The sequence below is a fragment of the Dreissena polymorpha genome, chromosome 3, assembly GCF_020536995.1.
Source record: "Dreissena polymorpha isolate Duluth1 chromosome 3, UMN_Dpol_1.0, whole genome shotgun sequence".
Classification (NCBI taxonomy): domain Eukaryota; kingdom Metazoa; phylum Mollusca; class Bivalvia; order Myida; family Dreissenidae; genus Dreissena; species Dreissena polymorpha.
This window is the reverse complement of record NC_068357.1, coordinates 36,413,820-36,432,368: the sequence shown is the minus strand read 5'-3', so window position 1 is coordinate 36,432,368 and position 18,549 is coordinate 36,413,820. Positions and strand designations below refer to the sequence as shown.

Here is an 18,549-nt window from a genome sequence, read left to right as displayed (position 1 = left end):
TTAATAATTACAAAAGTATGATTTTATTGAGTAAACTTTTAATGACGTTTTACTCGAGTCAATAAAAGGGGTCGTGCATACACAGCGCCCATTATAAGTATACAACATTCCTCTCAAGTAGTTTCTTCATAATTTCATCAAATCGAACAATTTTAATTTGCATGGCAAACAAACAGTCAACGGACATAAAGTAATTAATGTCAGTTGACTTAATCAGCATCCTTACGTTTCTTAGTATGAAAACAATTCATCGTAAATGCTGACCAACTGTATGTATCCTTGTTTAAATGGTCGGTAATCGATACAAGAATTGGTCTTTTAATTACCGACACTATGCGACTTAAATTTCAAATGAAGACATTCAAAACAAGAAACGAGGCAATGATATATTTCGGAAAGATCTTTACTCTATTGTATCCATTCTATTTGTAAAATTTTGCCGTCTGTGTTTTCGTCTAACCTCTGAAATAGCAGACGTATCTAATTCCACACTTTGCTAAATCTGCATACAATAAAATATAGTTCAGCGAAGATAGCATTAATTTCAATACAATCATAAAGACCTGCATCTTTTACACTAGCCGAATTATAGCATTTAAAGCAAACATAATGCTTACTTCTGAAAATCAAAACATTGCGGATATGCATAAATAGGCAAGATAATACAAAACTATGGTGTCTTTTGTAAATGATTTTATACGTCTTTTTAACATTCTTGCATAAAATAAGAACGACACTACTCATCTTACAGAGCGCAAAATCTAAGAGGTAAGTTAATAATCATTATGGAAACATGTGGTAACATTGAATATATTTCGAACGGTTTAAATTATGAATATTTCGACCTAAATTTGAAATTTCATGTATTTTTGCGTAATACCATATACTACAAAAACTTAGTAAATTATAAAACTTTTTCACTTCTAAAATACATGACCCTGAATAACAATAAAGTTCAGTTTAATAAATAAAAGTGTGTTTTTCAAACATAATATTAGCAGCGATGACAACCACAGCGTTAATGTAGCTTTTAAAACATGTGTGTTCATAAATTTCGTGGGCAAATACAAAATGAGCAGAACGCTGGTCTTCAATATGTTGACACACAATTAAGCCACTCTTTGTTAACACATATAAAGCTTAGTCATAAATAAATACTGATAGGGTTCAGAAATAACGTAATGCTATCTTTAGTGCAAGTGCTTAAACAAATACAACCTAAATAAAGAATAAGCCATGGTAAAAATATAAAAACAGAGGCATAATGTTCAGAAATATGTTTTAATTGAATTTCTTCTTAGTGTACTCTTTTTTGTATAGAATCGCAGATTAGCAGGAAAGAAAATACAAAGCATAAACATTAGCCCTCCCCCAAAATTATCCTCTTTTCTTAAAACAGGTTTCTGATAAAACACAAATTGTCAAAATAACATGTTTAAATTTCAAAACGTTGCAAGCGGAAAACGCACACATCAGAAAAACAGTATCAGGTCATTTTTTTCGGTGTGTTGTTCAATCCATTTGCAGTTGTGACGAAGAATGTTGTGTGGTTTCACTCGTCAAAAATTATGTTGTTCTCACTTGACAGCTTAGAGGCCGTCTCGAAGGTGTCCTGCAGAGACTGGCCCTTTCGCAGATATGGGATGCATGCTAAGGCGCCATTGTTAACTTTCTCTGGGTAGACGTCAAACCTGGTAAACAGTTATAAGATATTTGTAGATTTTTCTTATACCTACAAATCATATCCGTTTTGTTTAGATTTAAAATATGTTATTGTTCGTTAATTAAAACGGGTCCAGACCATTTGTTGAGTTTGTTGATTGTTCTGGTTCAGAAAGAATTTGGTTTAGAGGTCTTATACTGTACATTGAATTCTCCTTACTGAATGTCCCAACCCAGCTGAGAAATGATAAGCTAACTTTCTTATTTTTATAATAAAATACATTAAAAGCTTAATTTATATAAAAATAATCCAAATGTATTATGTAATATTCCGATATATATTACTTAGAAATTAAGCTATCATCTTCTAATGCTCGTTTAATCACATATACACAGAACTAAATGCTCAAATAAAATATAAAAGTAATAAGTTTAGAATCGACAATACTCAGAACAAAATATGTCATGAAAATTAATTAACTCAGACAACCCACCAAACGTCAGCAACGCAGTAATAGACACATCTGGGGTTCTGCATGCCGTTGAAGGTGGACGCAGCAGCGATCGTGTACGCCCCCATGTTCTCAACGTAGAACCATTCATTGACCTCAAGCATGGGGAGCTGCACGTTCGTCAGGATGCAGTCCTCTCCTGCACACGTTGGCCCCCACATGCTGCTCTCGAAGGTCATGTCACTGACATCTACGTACTTCGAGGAAAGAATAAACGGACGATACCGTTAGTACAATTTAATTAAGTATGTATTAACTATGTTGAACGTTAATATACCGGATATGATTGTATTCCAGAGAGCACCCACGTACTGCCCGTGAGAAAGAACATGGTATATTCAGAACAAAAGAACAATATGTCAAAATGCATTGTCAAGTATATGCATTTTACCAAAAAGAACCATATTGCAGGGGGAGCTTTGTTTTAACCACAAGCGTGAATTAAATAACTGTATAAGTTGAAAATGACAATCATGCCTTCTTCAATAAAACATAATTGCCATCCATATGAAGTAAGGGAAGACAGAGAAACGTATCTTTGTTCGAAACTTTATTTATGCGGTGCGAAATATTACCAATAGTTTTTAAACTAAGGGGACTTTTCTAAATGACTTTCAATTACTAACTACAACAAAAACATGTGACTTAATTATAAATTTATTAATGTAGTTAAATGTTCGTTGTGCATGTGCAGATGTTAAAATTAACAGATGAACTGCAGGTATGTACAGCTGACACATAACAAATATATTTTTTTAAGACACAACAGCGAATTTTATTTACTTGAATGCTGCAAATCAAATACGAAGGAGAATATAAAAAATCCGTACCTTGACTGGCTTTATTTTCACCTCAGCCGCGTGGTCATTTTGAAGACAGTTAAAAGAGCCGTAGATCCCATCGCTGACGTAATACATCACTACGGGATCAGTTATTTCCCCTTCTGAGGAGAATACACAAACTTATGCCACTTGAAAAGATATCTATCCAATACACTATCATGCAGATAAACTACGGACTAACTTGTAACAAGCTTTACGATTACTGCATCCCCACATCTATGTTGAGCGTCACAGATCTGTTTTGTGTGGATATTTGGAAAGAACCTTGTTTTATACACCTAAACTTCATAATAAGGAAAACAATCTTTAAGAGATCACTTGTGAAAGAGAAACTTAGTTGCTCAAAACTTTTAACATTTAAATCAGAAAACAGATTGACCTACATAATGACCCCAATATACCTTGTCCCTGCCAATCTACAATCAAAAGCACTGATAATTTAAATGTACAAATATGTCATAAACATTAATCGTATAACGAACATGGAAATATAATTAGACCAAAACTTGTTTTAGAATCATTTTGCAAGTTAAAACTTGTTCAACTTGGTTCAACTCATACCCTGGTCTGAGTATTTTCGACGTTGCAAATATTTTTCAACAAACGGCAACATACATGATTCAAATAAATAATAAACGCATGTATATTTCAATAAACACATTTGACTTATATAGAACATGATAAAAAAATTCAATCGGAAAAGTTGTCTACGCGTTCAAAATAGCGAAAAATGTCCGACACTTACCGGTTGTGTTCTGCTTACATGTATCGGGTGGGATATTTTCGACGGTTGTGTTTTGCTAATAGTAAACAGTTCGATATTCTTCAACAAAGATAATGGGTAAGGTCCAATTAAATAATGAACATATTTAAACCTTGTTTAACTAGTTTTAACATAAATTAACAGATTTAAGAACGTATTTACAATTTTATTTATGTCAGCTGTCTATTACATTAATCTTCAGAAGGGCACTTTGGGCAAAAGAAAGCCCGCCTTAGTACTTTGATTTGCGTACAAGATGTCAAATGAACCCATCTTTGACACAAATCACAACATCCCCAATTGACGATGTTAATGCATGAAAGCTTTGTGTCAGTGCAAGAGGGATAGAAAAGCTCGCAAATAATGCATTTGTCAGACTTTGAAATGTCCAAGTCATCTGAGTCGGAGCTGACGACCTCTTCAACTGGGGGCTGCTCTTTCGTTTCACCTGAAGGCCGGTGATACTGTGTGCAGCCGAAAAGGTTGCCCTGTGCCTTCAAGTGAAACTTTATTGCGCCAACAACTGGCGATTTTGTTAAAGCTCTGCCTCCTGGAAATTTACTATGGGTATAACTTGACATTTTCTGTTGAACAGTTTTTAGAATTAAACCACCTTTTGTCCGAAAAAATTATTAATCTGACTTTTAACCAGATCTAACAGACTTATCACATTTGGATTTAAGGGAATTACACCCGACTTCTGACAGCTGCCTGGATATTTGATGCAGCCAGGGTACTTGTGTATACTCTGCAAGTAAGCGCACATACTTCATACCTCGTGATGGCATTGCCACTCCTTTCTCTTATATGTCTATGGCAGGCAGAATTCCAGGCTTGTTCTAGGGACTCATAGTAACTGACATCTAAGGCCTGTAACAGATGACTACATTGAGGGGCAAAACAAAAAGTATGTGTTCTTTTTTTGCCTATTCAATCAACGACAAAGATACGTGACTCTTGTGGCCATCATATAATATCAGAACATAACCACTGTCTCTAGCTGGCAAATACTTCAATAAATGACTTTGCATGTAAAGGAAATAAAACATAATTTGACCATCCACTTTCAGTGACTGTGCCTTCTGCTCCAGGGGTAGTTTCTGCTTAAAGGGACTCCAACATACGCTTATAGAAAATACCAAATAAGGTGGTATTTGGTGTCCGACACCACTAAAACATCCAAACAAAGTAACATTTTTTTGGTTTTCCAGATGTAACTGCCTGGGCTTTGCATAATTGTCCAATAATTGTCCAGAAACAATTTTTAATGGTTTATGTTCAACATTCAGTCCTTTCTCGTGAAAATTGAACATAAATTCATGTTAACTTGACAAGTCATATTTAGTTATTATGTTGGTCAGGTCTTTGAATTAATTGTTGATAGAATTCGGATTTACGGACATTGATAGTGATAGTTCAAAACTTCTAGGCTTGCTCAACTCCAAATTTGGCCATCTGGACATGAAGCCATAACACCTGAGTCAAATCCTTATTGTTGCGCTGTCTGTTTTTTTCCTAAGTGTACGGCGTATTTAGACGCCAAACTGATGGTTTCCTGCTGGCGTGAGTAGCCGTAGCCTTCTTCAGCCATTGTTTACACATATCTAGCTAAAATGCCTCTTGATCTTGCGTTAACAAAGTGTGCGGCCCAGATCTAAAGATGGCAATGTCAACCCAGCCCCTAAACAGATCTTTCAAAGTGGTTATAGGAAATTCAAACATCTTTGCAGCTCTTTTCACTGGAATCCAATCTTCTATCACAGCTTGGTGGACTTCTGTAAAATCCTCAGGGTCATACTTCTTTTAAGGGCCTCTAGAAGGACCCTTATGCTACAAAATATATTTAAAACTGTATTTGTAATTGCCAAATATAGTTTCCTTATTGATTAAATATCTTCATTTACAATGATGTAAAGACTCGCATAACTAATTACGCGTTTTTTATGTTGAACAGTATAGTACAGGTCCAAATGAATATCACGTGACTACTATGGTATGTATGACGAGTGAAGCAGATAACATGTCAAAAATTGAAGTTGTTGTTAAATAAAGTAAAACTGTTAATTAATGATGATAATTAGGGATTAGTTGAAAGGCATGAAAAGCACCGTATTTGAACAAAAGAATGTTAATTTACCGTCAGTATAGCAATGCAATGGTAAATAAGGTCATCGTTGATGGAGCTATGTAAAACAAATGTAAACAACACGTGACTTCCGTCGAGAATGCGCGGTATGCATGTTTACACCGGAAAATGCGCAATCGTCGAAAATACCCCTACGTCACTGTTGTTACAAAATGCATCACATTTCTAAACAAACCTATAAAAGAACATGTATTCGTGTCATGCAAAAAGTTATTATGAAGAGCACAAACTTTCGCCATGCTGGCCACGGGCCTCTATTCGCTTGGAAATGACGTTGACGGCGAGCGTGAAAGCCGAAGCTACCATGTAGCGGCCTGGTTCTGCAATCACTTCCACGCTTTCCTCAGCTGGGAAATGCTTGTCCAAAGCCATGTTCACAACCTGAGATATCTGAAAACAATACTGTTTTACTGTTAGTATTTTAGTTTCTATTTATGAATATATATAAAATATAAATCACATTTTGTTGCACGATAACTATGTGAATGACATTGTTTGTATTGCAAAAGAAAGGGTGTTTATTTAAACTAAGCCAAATATTATTATATAATCAATATATTTAAATATTATTTGCCAAGTTAAAAAAAAATCTGGCTTTTTTGCATACGAAACAAAATAACTAATGCCGCTGTTTGCCCATACCGTTACATCGTATACAAATCCAACGATAAAGACAATACAGGTAATTAACAAAGACGTTTCATCGTGAAACAAATGATTTTCAAATTGTTGAATAAGATTCACATCATCAAAGGAAACGGGCGCTCTGGCGTGGCCTGGAAAGCCGCCACCGATGTCGAGCAGCGTCATGTTGAACCCGATGTCGCGTCCCTGATCGAACACCATGCGGGCCTGTTGAATGGCTTCTGCAAACGCTTCCGGGTCCTGGCATCCGCTACCAACGTGAAAACTGACGCCCATGACGTCTAGGTTGAGGCTCTTGGCAGCGCGCAAGAGATGGATTGCATTAACCGGGTTCACACCGAACTTTATGCCCAGATCGCACAGGACTTTGAAGTTGCTGGATGGCAGGATGCGAAGAACCAGTCTAAAAATGCATCTTTAGGCTTGTAATAAATTCAAGGATTAGTTCAGTTACTTCTTTAGTTTCTTAGAGGCAAATATACCTCAGTTAGAGCTCGTACTGAAAAGTGTATCTTATTAATATGCCCCCTAGCCTGTGAACTTTTTAGCACACAGTAAGAAATATTGGGTTGCAAATGGAATAATGTTTTTGGTTTTTAAATATTTCGAAGATAAATCATGAATCCCTCTATATATTTCAAAAGCCACCTGCTACTTCAGACACAAGTGAGGAATATCGTTTCTATAAAGCACTTATTTCATTCGCGCAACCTTACTTGGCAGTAGGGAAGAGACTTTTCAGTTTATGCAATTCGGACTCATTGTCGAAAGTCATCATTTCGACGTTGTTCTCAGCAGCAAAGCGAATCATGGAAGACTGCTTGCAAGGGTGTGCATAGATGATGCGCGACGGACACACACCCATAGACAGGACCTTCTGAATCTCAGCCTGTGAACACAGAGGGAGGAGAGAGAAAGAATACCAAATGAATAAAATAAAGCTGCAACAATTTTCCTGTCAAAAGAAACAGCCGTCACACGCCCTTAAAGATTACGAAGTTTATTGCACCTTGACCAAAATCGTTCGTTTAGATTACTATATAAAGGCTTAGAAGACAGGAATTAATAGAATAAACTTCGGTGTAATCATAACCAACATGGTATGCTATTTATCCCATCATTTGGTTCAAAGTTTACAAAAATTAAACTTTCCACGGAAATCACATAAATAATTAACATCCTAATTTTTTACTAAGTTTGCGGAAATTGAGTCCGCGCAAAAATAGTGACGTCACTTTGACCATAAAATGATATGCTTATCGAAGTATATTCATTTTTATTCATGTTTAATGAGCAACAAAAACTTCAACAAATTTACAATCAAACACCAGCAAAGCAAACATTTTTTTTGTATTTATAGTAAAAGCAATAAGATCTAAGAACAATGAACAAGGAGTACTTTACGTGTTACTGCGCGTCTTAGAAATTTTATTTCAATTAATGCTAATACTCATTTTGGCAATACCAAAGTTATAGTTAGATTAAATCTTTTAATGGATAAGAATATTGCAATGGTAACAACACAAAAATAAACGAACACATAATTAAAGTTATATTTTTAATTCAGACATGATATATAACAAGCAAAATTTATTTGTATTCTTTTTAGTCCCCTACCGGTGATACCGGAGGGGACTTATGGTTTGCGCTCTGTGTGTCTGTGAGTCTGTCTGTCACACTTTTCTGGATCCTGCGATAACTTTAAAAGTTCTTCATATTTTTTAATGAAACTTAAAACATGGACAGATGGCAATATGTAGATAATGCACGTCATTTCATTGTGTTCCTACGTCAAGAATTCTGGTTGCTATGGCAACAAATAGACTAAAAATATTGCTGAAAATGGGGGACCCTACGATAACTTTAAAAGTTCTTCATATTTTTTCATGAAACTTAAAATATGGATAGATGGCAATATGGAGATTATGCGCTTCATTTCATTTTGTTCCAACGTCAAGAATTATGGTTGCTATGACTACAAATATACTAGAAATATTGCTGAAAATGGTGGAGTTTCACCGGTAGGGGACTTTTATTGCTTGGCAATAGTCTTGTTTATGTTGTGGTTTATCACAACTAACAAGGAAAACCGATAGTTAATTTAAACAAAAGCGACCTACTTAACCGTGAACATGGTTTCAATGGAACTACAGTGACTTATTTAACAAATTGCGGCGTTGTTGCCAATAAGCACTATTTTGTGAGTTACGTACTTCATCTGCCAAAAGGAATTAAACAATAAATATAATGACTTGTCTTAATGAAGAGTATACAAAATCAAAATAAAATACACGTATACTAAGTAACAAAGCAAGCTTATAACTGTTTTGCAATATCAATTTAACAAAACGGACCTTTTAACGTTTTGGTAAATTGACAAAATTATAAGCAAGCAGTTGTTTCAGATCCGCAAATTTTCGTTTTAGTTATGATATTTGTGGGGAAACAGTACTACTGAACATTTACCATGCTCTAAAATAGCCATTATATGCATCTTTTGACGATGTAAAAACCTGAAAATTATATAGCTTTGCAACGCGAAACGATTGAATAATTTGGAGAGTTCTGTTGTTGTCGTAATATTCTGTGAAACAACGAGGATTGCTTATATAAAGTATAAAATACACCCTACATTGTATGAGCACGGATTGAGGAGTGGTCTAAGTGGTAGATTTTTACTCCAGAACACTAGAGGTCAGTGGTTCGAGCCCTGTTGATGGTAACTTGTTTTCCTTTCTTTTAATTTATTCTTGAGTTTTGACTTGAGCTTTCTAGATCTAATGTTTACATAAATAAATATAACGCATTCAATGACAACCTTCAATTCATATCAAAATCTGTGAAAAGGCCCCTTTAAGCTAGTTTCATAATTGATTTTCAGAATTATTTCGTACACAAAGTTGAATATTGTTGTTTGGTTTTTCAGCCAAAAATCTAGTAAATATGGATTTGGTTTCCACCAGTGACCAATAATTGATATATTAAGAACACGATTTACATAACTATTTAATTAATGAAAACAATGCAACAGTAACCGATTAACCTTCAACGATTAATTCCCGTTAAATCCATGTCAAATATGTCCATTAACACGCCGTGACACCGAAAATGAGAGTACTCGATTGCAAAACGCATTAGGCCAACTAAACTTGATTCACTTGACATATTTTATATTAACTTAAACAATAATTTCACTTTTGTAGAACTTCTTTTTACAATTCAACACGTTTCTGTTCTTGGTCATTCTTCAAAATGGGCACATAAAAGTGCTAAAGAGTTTCATAAACACAGTCGTCCGCCATTTGTTTTAATTATCAACTACATTTCGGCATATATGTCACTTTTAAAAGATTTGATCATATAAACGTTCAATCGGGACGGGGTATTCCCAGTTAGCATGCATGTAATTATTATCCCCCGACGTGATGTGCGCGCGCAGTTCTTATGATAGAATATACGATGATTTAATGTACCATTTCCCGAAAATCGGGAGAAAGTTAACGTATTTTTTGGAAAACATAAAAGTGTTGTGTTTTCACGAGTGCAGTCGTATGCTTCACTTTGCAATTTATGTGGAAATTTAAAGGAGATGACCAATAAAAGGTATGGAATATGGATCAAAATTTTATTATTTCAGTTGAAGTAAGATTTCGAAATGAATTTATACCTGTTATTTCCTTATTTCTGTGGTATTTGTTTTATATTTTCAATCGTATCAATGTTAATGAAACACAATACTCGGAGTGCATGCGTGTGACGTCATCGCGAGAGCCTCGTACTTTATGTAAACAAAATCGTAAACTTATGATATATCGACATATAGGGCATACCCTGCTTGCACAGTCGAAGTTCGCTCCCAGATCAGCAAGAATTTTCAGAACTACGCAGTCATCGTTGCATTTGACCGCTAAAATACAGTTAAGTTGGCAATGAAGAGTATACTATATATATATATATATATATATATATATATATATATATATATATAGAGAGAGAGAGAGAGAGAGAGAGAGAGAGAGAGAGAGAGAGAAGAGAGAGAGAGAGAGAGAGACACATGTGTGAACAACCAGATACACAGACATACAAACAGACATACATATTCCCATTGGAGACTTCGGCGTGTGCGCCTAGCTACGATGCAGAATAAAGCAAACATACTATGAAATCCCAATCCCCAAACTCAAAGATGGTTCATTTGCAGTTATATATCCCACCCTAACACCGCAACACATCTCAAACGTTGGAACAATTTACATACACAGAAGGGACAGTTACATGAACATTTATTTACAAACATGAAACCATAGTTGTATTTGGGCAGGATTCATAAATACCCAAACACTATGTTAGAAACACGGCGGAAATACATTGGATCAAGAAGACAGTTAAATTATGAGTATTTTTATGTTTAAAGGGAGATAATTATATTTCACAACAACGTCATTTCCTTTTCCCGGGATCTATTACTAGAAACTCGTTCACAGTCGATTATTTTATATATAGGGAGAAACATATGTGTGAACAACCAGATACATAGACATACAAACAGACATACATATTCCCATTGCAGACTTCGGCGTGTGCGCCTAGCTACGATGTAGAATGAAGCAAACGCAAACATACTTTGAAATCCCCATCCCCAAACTAAAAGATTAAATATATATATATATATATATATATATATATATATATATATATATATATATATATATATATATATATATATATATATAGATAAATATAGTATACTCTTCATTGCCAAATTAATCGCCAACTTATAAGTAACAATAAATTTGTCCGCGAAATAATTATGTAACAATATATGGTGTTAAAATATTTCAGAGTTCAGGTTTTCTTAAAGAAGGGTTTACAATCACTTACAATTCATAAGATGTACAATCTGTCAATACTAAAACTCCAGTTGATGTAGAATTTAAAAGCGCTTTCATTAAATCAGATAATATTAAAGGAGCTGCGAACAAAAGTACGAGTGAAAAGAAGGCAATCTCATTAAAACTCAACCAATTCATGTGTAAGACACACACTTGCTCTGTTTGGTTATTTATGTGTAAGAAACCCGTTTGCTCTGTTTGGTTATTCAGATAAATTGACATAATGCTAAGCAAGCCAGTACAGGCACATACCACGTGAACTCACCATAGAACGGCTTGACGCGTGGAATCTTCCTCAACCAGTTGTTGAACTTGTAGACGACGTCGCCAATATTACAGACGATGAGGGACTCGTCACGACCCTGGGGAATATAACAACCATGAGAAATGAGAACGTAAGTAATGAAATAGAAGTACTACACTTAAAGTTAATATGACACCTAGTTTCGTATCTTAATTATAGAAGGCCTTACATTTGAAACAAATTTTGGATTGTCACTGGAGAACAGTAACACATTAAGCTTTACGCTTCGGTCCGTAATATGGAATGAAATTCCAAAAGTCTTTAGTGCTGTTAGCTTTCACTTTATTATTATCATTACATAACATTTACGTGCTCTTAGAAAGGACTGACTGACCACACATCATTTAATTTCATGTTTGTGCCATTACAAAATACTTATAGACACTCTGTTAAGTAATTACGAAAGTAAAAACGTGACTCTCTGTTAGACTGCTCTGTTGGGAACATCCGTAAACTGTAAACACAATATAAAAAGACGAGGTCTAAAGCTCTCTAAGTTGACACTGACTGGTCTACCTGTGTGACAGATTTTAAGGTATATATATCTTGTGTAATATATAAACTAAATTAAACTTTAGATCAGTGGAGATGACTTACCTCTAGTTTTGTGAGAGTAACATATTTTCCAATGACTGACTGAATTGAATTGTCAGTCTGATGAATATCGACGACATTGTCTCCAACATAATGCTTCATTATTTCTTATTTTCAGTTTACAGGAAGTGTGTACAACAAAGAAAGTGGTTATTTAAACACTCTGAAATGAAAAGAAAGAATTAAAAATATGTATATATTTTTATTATAACAATTTCAGAGAAATATACGGCGAAGACATATCAAATGGGTATTACGCCCATACAATTGCGAGCAATAATGGCATGGCTTGTAAAAACATAGACTTATGAGCCAAATCATAATGTATTACATCATGGACCCATACGTGCGGTTTCAAAACTATAGATTTACCCTTTATATATAACACAAATGCATTTTCAAGGCCAGCCCAGCTGCTGATATATACACTATTGAACAATAATGATCAAGAGACCAGTTGAATGCAGTATGCCAGTTAAAGAATTGCAAAGAGATGCCACTTTCTAAAATATTTATTATAGAATTACACGTCTATTATATTAATGATAAAAAATCAAACTAAACACGCCCTCCACAACTAATAAAATGTACATGTATTATACCTAATTACTGCTTAATATATCACTGTGGCATTATAAAGAAAGTCATTACCACCCAGTTGTACTTATTTCTTTTAGTGAGAACTAGCTATACATGTTAGATTTGTTAAAAATAATTACACATACAAGAAATACAAACAAACGGATTATATTTATAAACATCTTGAAAATATCTGTGAAGTATATATTTACGGGCAGTTAAAATGCTTTCAAGATTTCCATTATTCTTCTTGACTACCGATAGTCATGTTTTCCCTATTGCGATCAGAACAATAATAAAACAGATCATTGTATGAATGGAAAGAAACATCCGGTAATTTAGGGTCTATCTGGATTTAGATAGGGTGGTTCATTCTAAGTAGACTATTAACGTGGCTGTCCTTTTTATTATTTTAAAACCTTATCGAGTCTTTTGTTGTACGGGATATTGTTTTTAAATAACTTTTTACATGCAAAAAGACAACATAACTGAAAATATTGTTACTATTTTTTAAATTTCATTTTAAAAATTATCGCTTACAAACTTAACATAACTTTTGTACAGTTGGTACAATACAAGAATTGCTTTTTTTTTTTATCTACCCCAGGGAATTACTTCGGATTTATTCTGCAGTTATCGTTATCAGTGAGTGCATTTTATTGTTTATTGACTAGGTCCGTCTTCGTCTTCACGGGACACATTTAGTTTAGACAAAAGAGGCCAAATTCATCCCGGCTGCTCGAATATTCGCCATAGATATGAATTTGAGAACAGGCCAGTGCTCGGTAGACTATCGTTAACTAATGAAGTAGTGACCGTAAATTTTATTTGATACCCAGTCGATGTGTTTTGATCTTTCTACGTTAATGCACAGATCGAACATACTGCATACATTAAAAGAAAATTCATTAACAATTACCACAACCGTGATACAACTTCTGTTTATACCTGAACGTGGATAATGTCAACTGAGGTAATAACGGCAAAACCAGCCTTCCGTACTTTTCAATAAGGGCACAGTGTTCAAATGGTAACTTATTTATTCATGGCAAAAGTAAGCTCAGTTATACTTTTCAATAAGGGCATAGTGTTCAAGTGGTAACTGATTTATCCATGACAAAACTAGGTCCAGTGATACTTTTCAATAAGGACATAGTGTTCAAGTGGTAACTTATTTATTCATGACAAAAACTCAATTCAGTTACTAAAAGTCCCACCAGCCTTCCGCACTATTCAATATCGATATAGAAAAAGAGCGTTAACATTTATATTTATACGTATCATCATTCAAAGGTGGCTTGTTGTTGGTCGAAAGGATTACAACGCGTTTTTTAAGTAAGTAATTAACAATCATTTATAGATAGAGATCATTGTGTTAAACTTATAATGGATTAATACAGGGTTGATTTAATGTGTTTATTGGATAGTTTTAACAAAACAAAGATATGCATTTGTGGCGGGTTTTGAAAATACAATAAGCAGTGACGACATATTTTGGCTGGAGTTGCATAGTTACATAGGATTGGCACTGTGCTGTAAAGTTGGGTCGAATTCGTATGTTGATTTGGAAACCAATAGTCATATTCGGAGCGCTTTAATGTAGAAAAACAAATGGAACAACATTTTTTTTTTCAAAAATCCATGCTCACAGTATATCGATTAAAAACAAATAATCGTGTTTCTGTTCATTATGATTTGCATGAAAAGGAAACGTATAGTAATGAAACAAGTTAGGCTTATTTAGTCATTTTTTTTGGTTGAATGTGTTGAAATCAATTAACAATCATCATTGGATAGATTTTCTCCATCTCGGCAATATCCATGTATTCACTTTTTCTACAAAAAGAATAACAGATAACTGTTTCTCTAACAAGAGCTTTTCAACTAATATTCATCATGAGCCGGATGAATATCACGTGAATGAACAAAAACGAGGTGGGACCGGTTGAAACAGCATACCTAAATTACGTTGAACACTAATAAACGGGCTGGTTTGAAGAGACTACAATTTTAACTACATTTTTAACTTGCTGTTGATGTGGCATGTGATGTTGAACGCAATACGAATGGGCCAGATTTATTTGTATCAGTCCATAAGTCGGTTGTTTCATAGGCGATTTGCGAAAAAATATTTTGTTTCGCGAAGCATCAATCAATACATGTTTCAAATATTTGGACGCCAACGGTCTTCCAATTTTTTTAAGTTTACACAGTTTTGTTTGTTCGTCTACATTTAACTCGTGTACTTAGTACTTATTAACGAGAAACATTGCGGTTATAATTAATGCTTTTCTTTATTGTATTATTCTTATTAACCAAATCGAATAAGGTTTATTAAATGTACTAATACAGTTATTAAAATCGTATGTCAGGATTGTTCACATTTTCTTAGTACTTCGACTACATTTAATGTGGACTAAGTGTTATAATCAATCTTTGTTTATCTTTATATGTATTTGCATTGCAGTTAGCCCGACTTGTATTGATAATCATTGTAATCTAAAAAGAGCCGCATATCTATATTTTAAAGGTTCTTATTGTTTAATTTGTATACGCCGTGAAGAACTTTTACCTCGGTTTGCAATTAGCATTCGCCCGTTTCGATATTCAATTCCAGTAATCAAATGTATCTCAAATATAAAATCACTGTCACTTTATTTTGTGTGGTTGTTGATGTAAATGTTTGCCTAAAAATATAAGGACAACAATATTTATCTTGATGATTTTCAGGATTGTGTCAACACGTATTCTTCAAAACTTAGCCTTAATGTTGATAGCCTTGCTGTCTTATTTGTGCGCGAGGTATTCTTAAATTGCGCAGTACTCGTATTGTACTGATACGTTTTTATTAACGTCTAATTACCATCGCAGGCCATAACAAGATCATATTCCTCAAGACTATGAGGGTAGCTTAATGCAAGGTGTAGAAGTATGTGTGCTGGACACATATTTTATTTTTCCACATACAATACTATTCTGTTTCAAACCATTTCTAAGGCAACAACGTGTCTATTTTATGGGATGCAATCATTTTTTGCACATTTAATGATGCTACATAAGTTTCTAAATTACTTTATCATGCTCGGGGATATCGTTTCAATCATTTGTAAAGAATACCGTCATTGGGTACGTCAGATCATAGTACATACTTTAATTGGAAATGTAATAAAGTGTTCTCGTTTTTAATAAAATGGCGACGTCAGAATGTTCAGAGCAATGTGCGGCATACATACTATGCTTGGGACGGGATGACCGCTACACAATTATTAATGTTAAAATTGTGTGGATAGTCCAAGTGACTCGACCGTTTTCGAAGGTCGACATTATACAAATAATGGTATTCGATAGTGAAAATCTCCATAAGAGCTGAATCTGTTGAAAATGTGCAAAGTATCATGTTTGAAATATCTGAAAAGGCCAGAAAGTCTTTCTTACGCTCTACTTACAATACTAACAGTTACACATATTTTGAATAAAATGTCGGCCTTATTGCTGCCTCGTTTACTGATTGATGATGACACGGCGCATTGGATTTCAGCGGCACATGAATTCTCATATGCAGCGTAAACATGTTCCGTAACTATTCATATACGTGTATGTGTGTGTTTGCGTGTGTGCGTGCGCTGCGTGCGTGCTTGCGTGCGTGCATGTTTGAGTGCGGGTTTGCGTGCGCGCGTGCGTGTGTGTGTGTGTGTACGGACGTGTTAAAGAGATATTTTATTGTATTATTTCATATAAATACATGAAATGTATAGTATTTAACATATTTATACTTCCACTAACTTTGTGATGATAAATATTAATAAAACATAACTAGTCCGTGAACTTGGGTCACTTACATTCCAGTTTAAACCAAGCAGATAAACATAATTAACATCGTCTGCGGGACACTTATGCCACACACGCCACTTTTGTCCTCAGAATTCAACACTTAAATGTCGAACCCAAACCACCAATAATCCAACTGCCATCATTCAATTTGTAAATCATTTAACTGTACTAGCAGTAAAGGTGTTTGACTTCAAAGGACCTTTCACATTTTGGTAACTTGACAAAAGAAATTGTTTCAGATTAGCAAATTTTCATGGCAGTTATGATATTTGTGAGAAAACAGTAATACTAAACATTTACCATGCTCTAAAATATCCAATATATGCATCTTTTGACGATTTAAAAACCTGAAAATTATATTGCGTTGCAACGCGAAACGATTGAATAATTTAGAGAGATTTGTTGGTATCGTTATTTTGCGACACTACGAGGATTGCTTATAGCAAGTATAAAACATATCACTCATCGTATAAGCACGGATGACCGAATGGTATAAGTCTTAGACTTTACTCCACGGGTAAGTGGTTCCAGCCCATTTTGAGGGTTAGTTTTTTTCTTTCTTTAATTTTTTTCTTGTTTTTACTTGAGCTTTTTATATCCAATGTTTTAAATGTATCAATATAAAACATTTTATGACAAACTTCAATACATGACACAATCTGCGAAAAGTTCCCTTTAAATGCGAAACATGTTCAACATGCACAAATGGGTGCAAAACGCACTAAACACCATAGGACCATACATGTATACGATAATTAGTGTATTTGTGTTTACATTAAGTTTTAACAATTTAACAGCAATACGTATACTCACGCGAGACACGTTTAAAAGAATTTCATCACTCACTGAGCAACACCTTCATTGAGATATTACCTTCGCAGAATGTGTAAATGCCTGATCTTGAGTACTAAATAGTTATAACGGAGCTGCTACCATAATGGCCTCTACATAATGTAGCTTTGTCTAACTTGTATACTAACATAGTTATAATAGTTTATGAGAAACACATTTGCCTAATTTAATATTGATAACCATGCCAAGTCAGCACTCAAACAATATGTAATCCCAAGTAAGGTCTTGATATATACTGGCGACATTGATATTGACACAATCCACCCTAAACGTCATCCGGGCGAGGTCTCCACGTTGATAAAATATATTTCAAAGAGTCATAACGATTCACTGAACCGATAAAAGTATAGCAATATTATTATGGAAAAAATATTAATACATACGCAAGAAAAAAAAGTTATCCGTTACGTTTAACAAATCAACAAATTATTTAAAAAGAAAGCGATTCTCAAATTAATAAATGAATTAAATCAACGTTTATAAACATTTACATACAACGTCAAAATGGCTCTTACCTGTCATTGGCTTCAAAACAAATGAGATGAACGAATCACACGCGGAAAACCACCAATACTTAGTATACTGTCGAACGAAGACAAACTTGCAAATGGTAAGACTCGTCGACGACTTGATACAATTTATAGCTCAAGATAACAGTGTTTGTGGAAATAGAATACCCGAAACGACATGGGATTGACCAATTATTAATCATAAAGTACTATATTCGCTATATCTTATGTTCGTGGAAATGTTTTTTGATTTGATAAACACTGACTTGCACAGATGACAGAGATATTTAACCGTAGTGTGTCTTGTTGATGCATTGATGACTATAAGTCACTTTAAGCTGACAGCTACCGCATTTTTGTTAATATACATAATATTTTAACTTACAGGGCAGACGAAAGGATTGCGAAAAATAACAAC

The 18,549-nt window shown here is 34.4% G+C and overlaps 1 protein-coding gene across 2 annotated transcripts; it reads right to left on the bottom strand.

The window, feature by feature from the left end:
* Positions 1-372: 372 nt before the first annotated feature.
* On the bottom strand, positions 373-18,296 carry LOC127873714 (ornithine decarboxylase-like). Of its 2 annotated transcripts, none has more exons than XM_052417671.1 (10): positions 18,138-18,296; positions 12,364-12,523; positions 11,728-11,824; positions 10,401-10,477; positions 7,287-7,459; positions 6,670-6,973; positions 6,156-6,327; positions 3,005-3,117; positions 2,157-2,371; positions 373-1,691 (listed from the first exon to the last, which is right to left on the bottom strand). In XM_052417671.1, the coding sequence occupies exons 2-10, from the start codon at positions 12,460-12,462 to the stop codon at positions 1,553-1,555; spliced, it is 1,389 nt and encodes a 462-aa protein (XP_052273631.1). In that variant the 5' UTR covers positions 12,463-12,523; positions 18,138-18,296; the 3' UTR covers positions 373-1,552. The 2 variants fall into 2 exon arrangements, with proteins under 2 accessions (XP_052273631.1, XP_052273632.1); XM_052417672.1 differs by having other exon boundaries at positions 6,156-6,315.
* Positions 18,297-18,549: the final 253 nt, after the last annotated feature.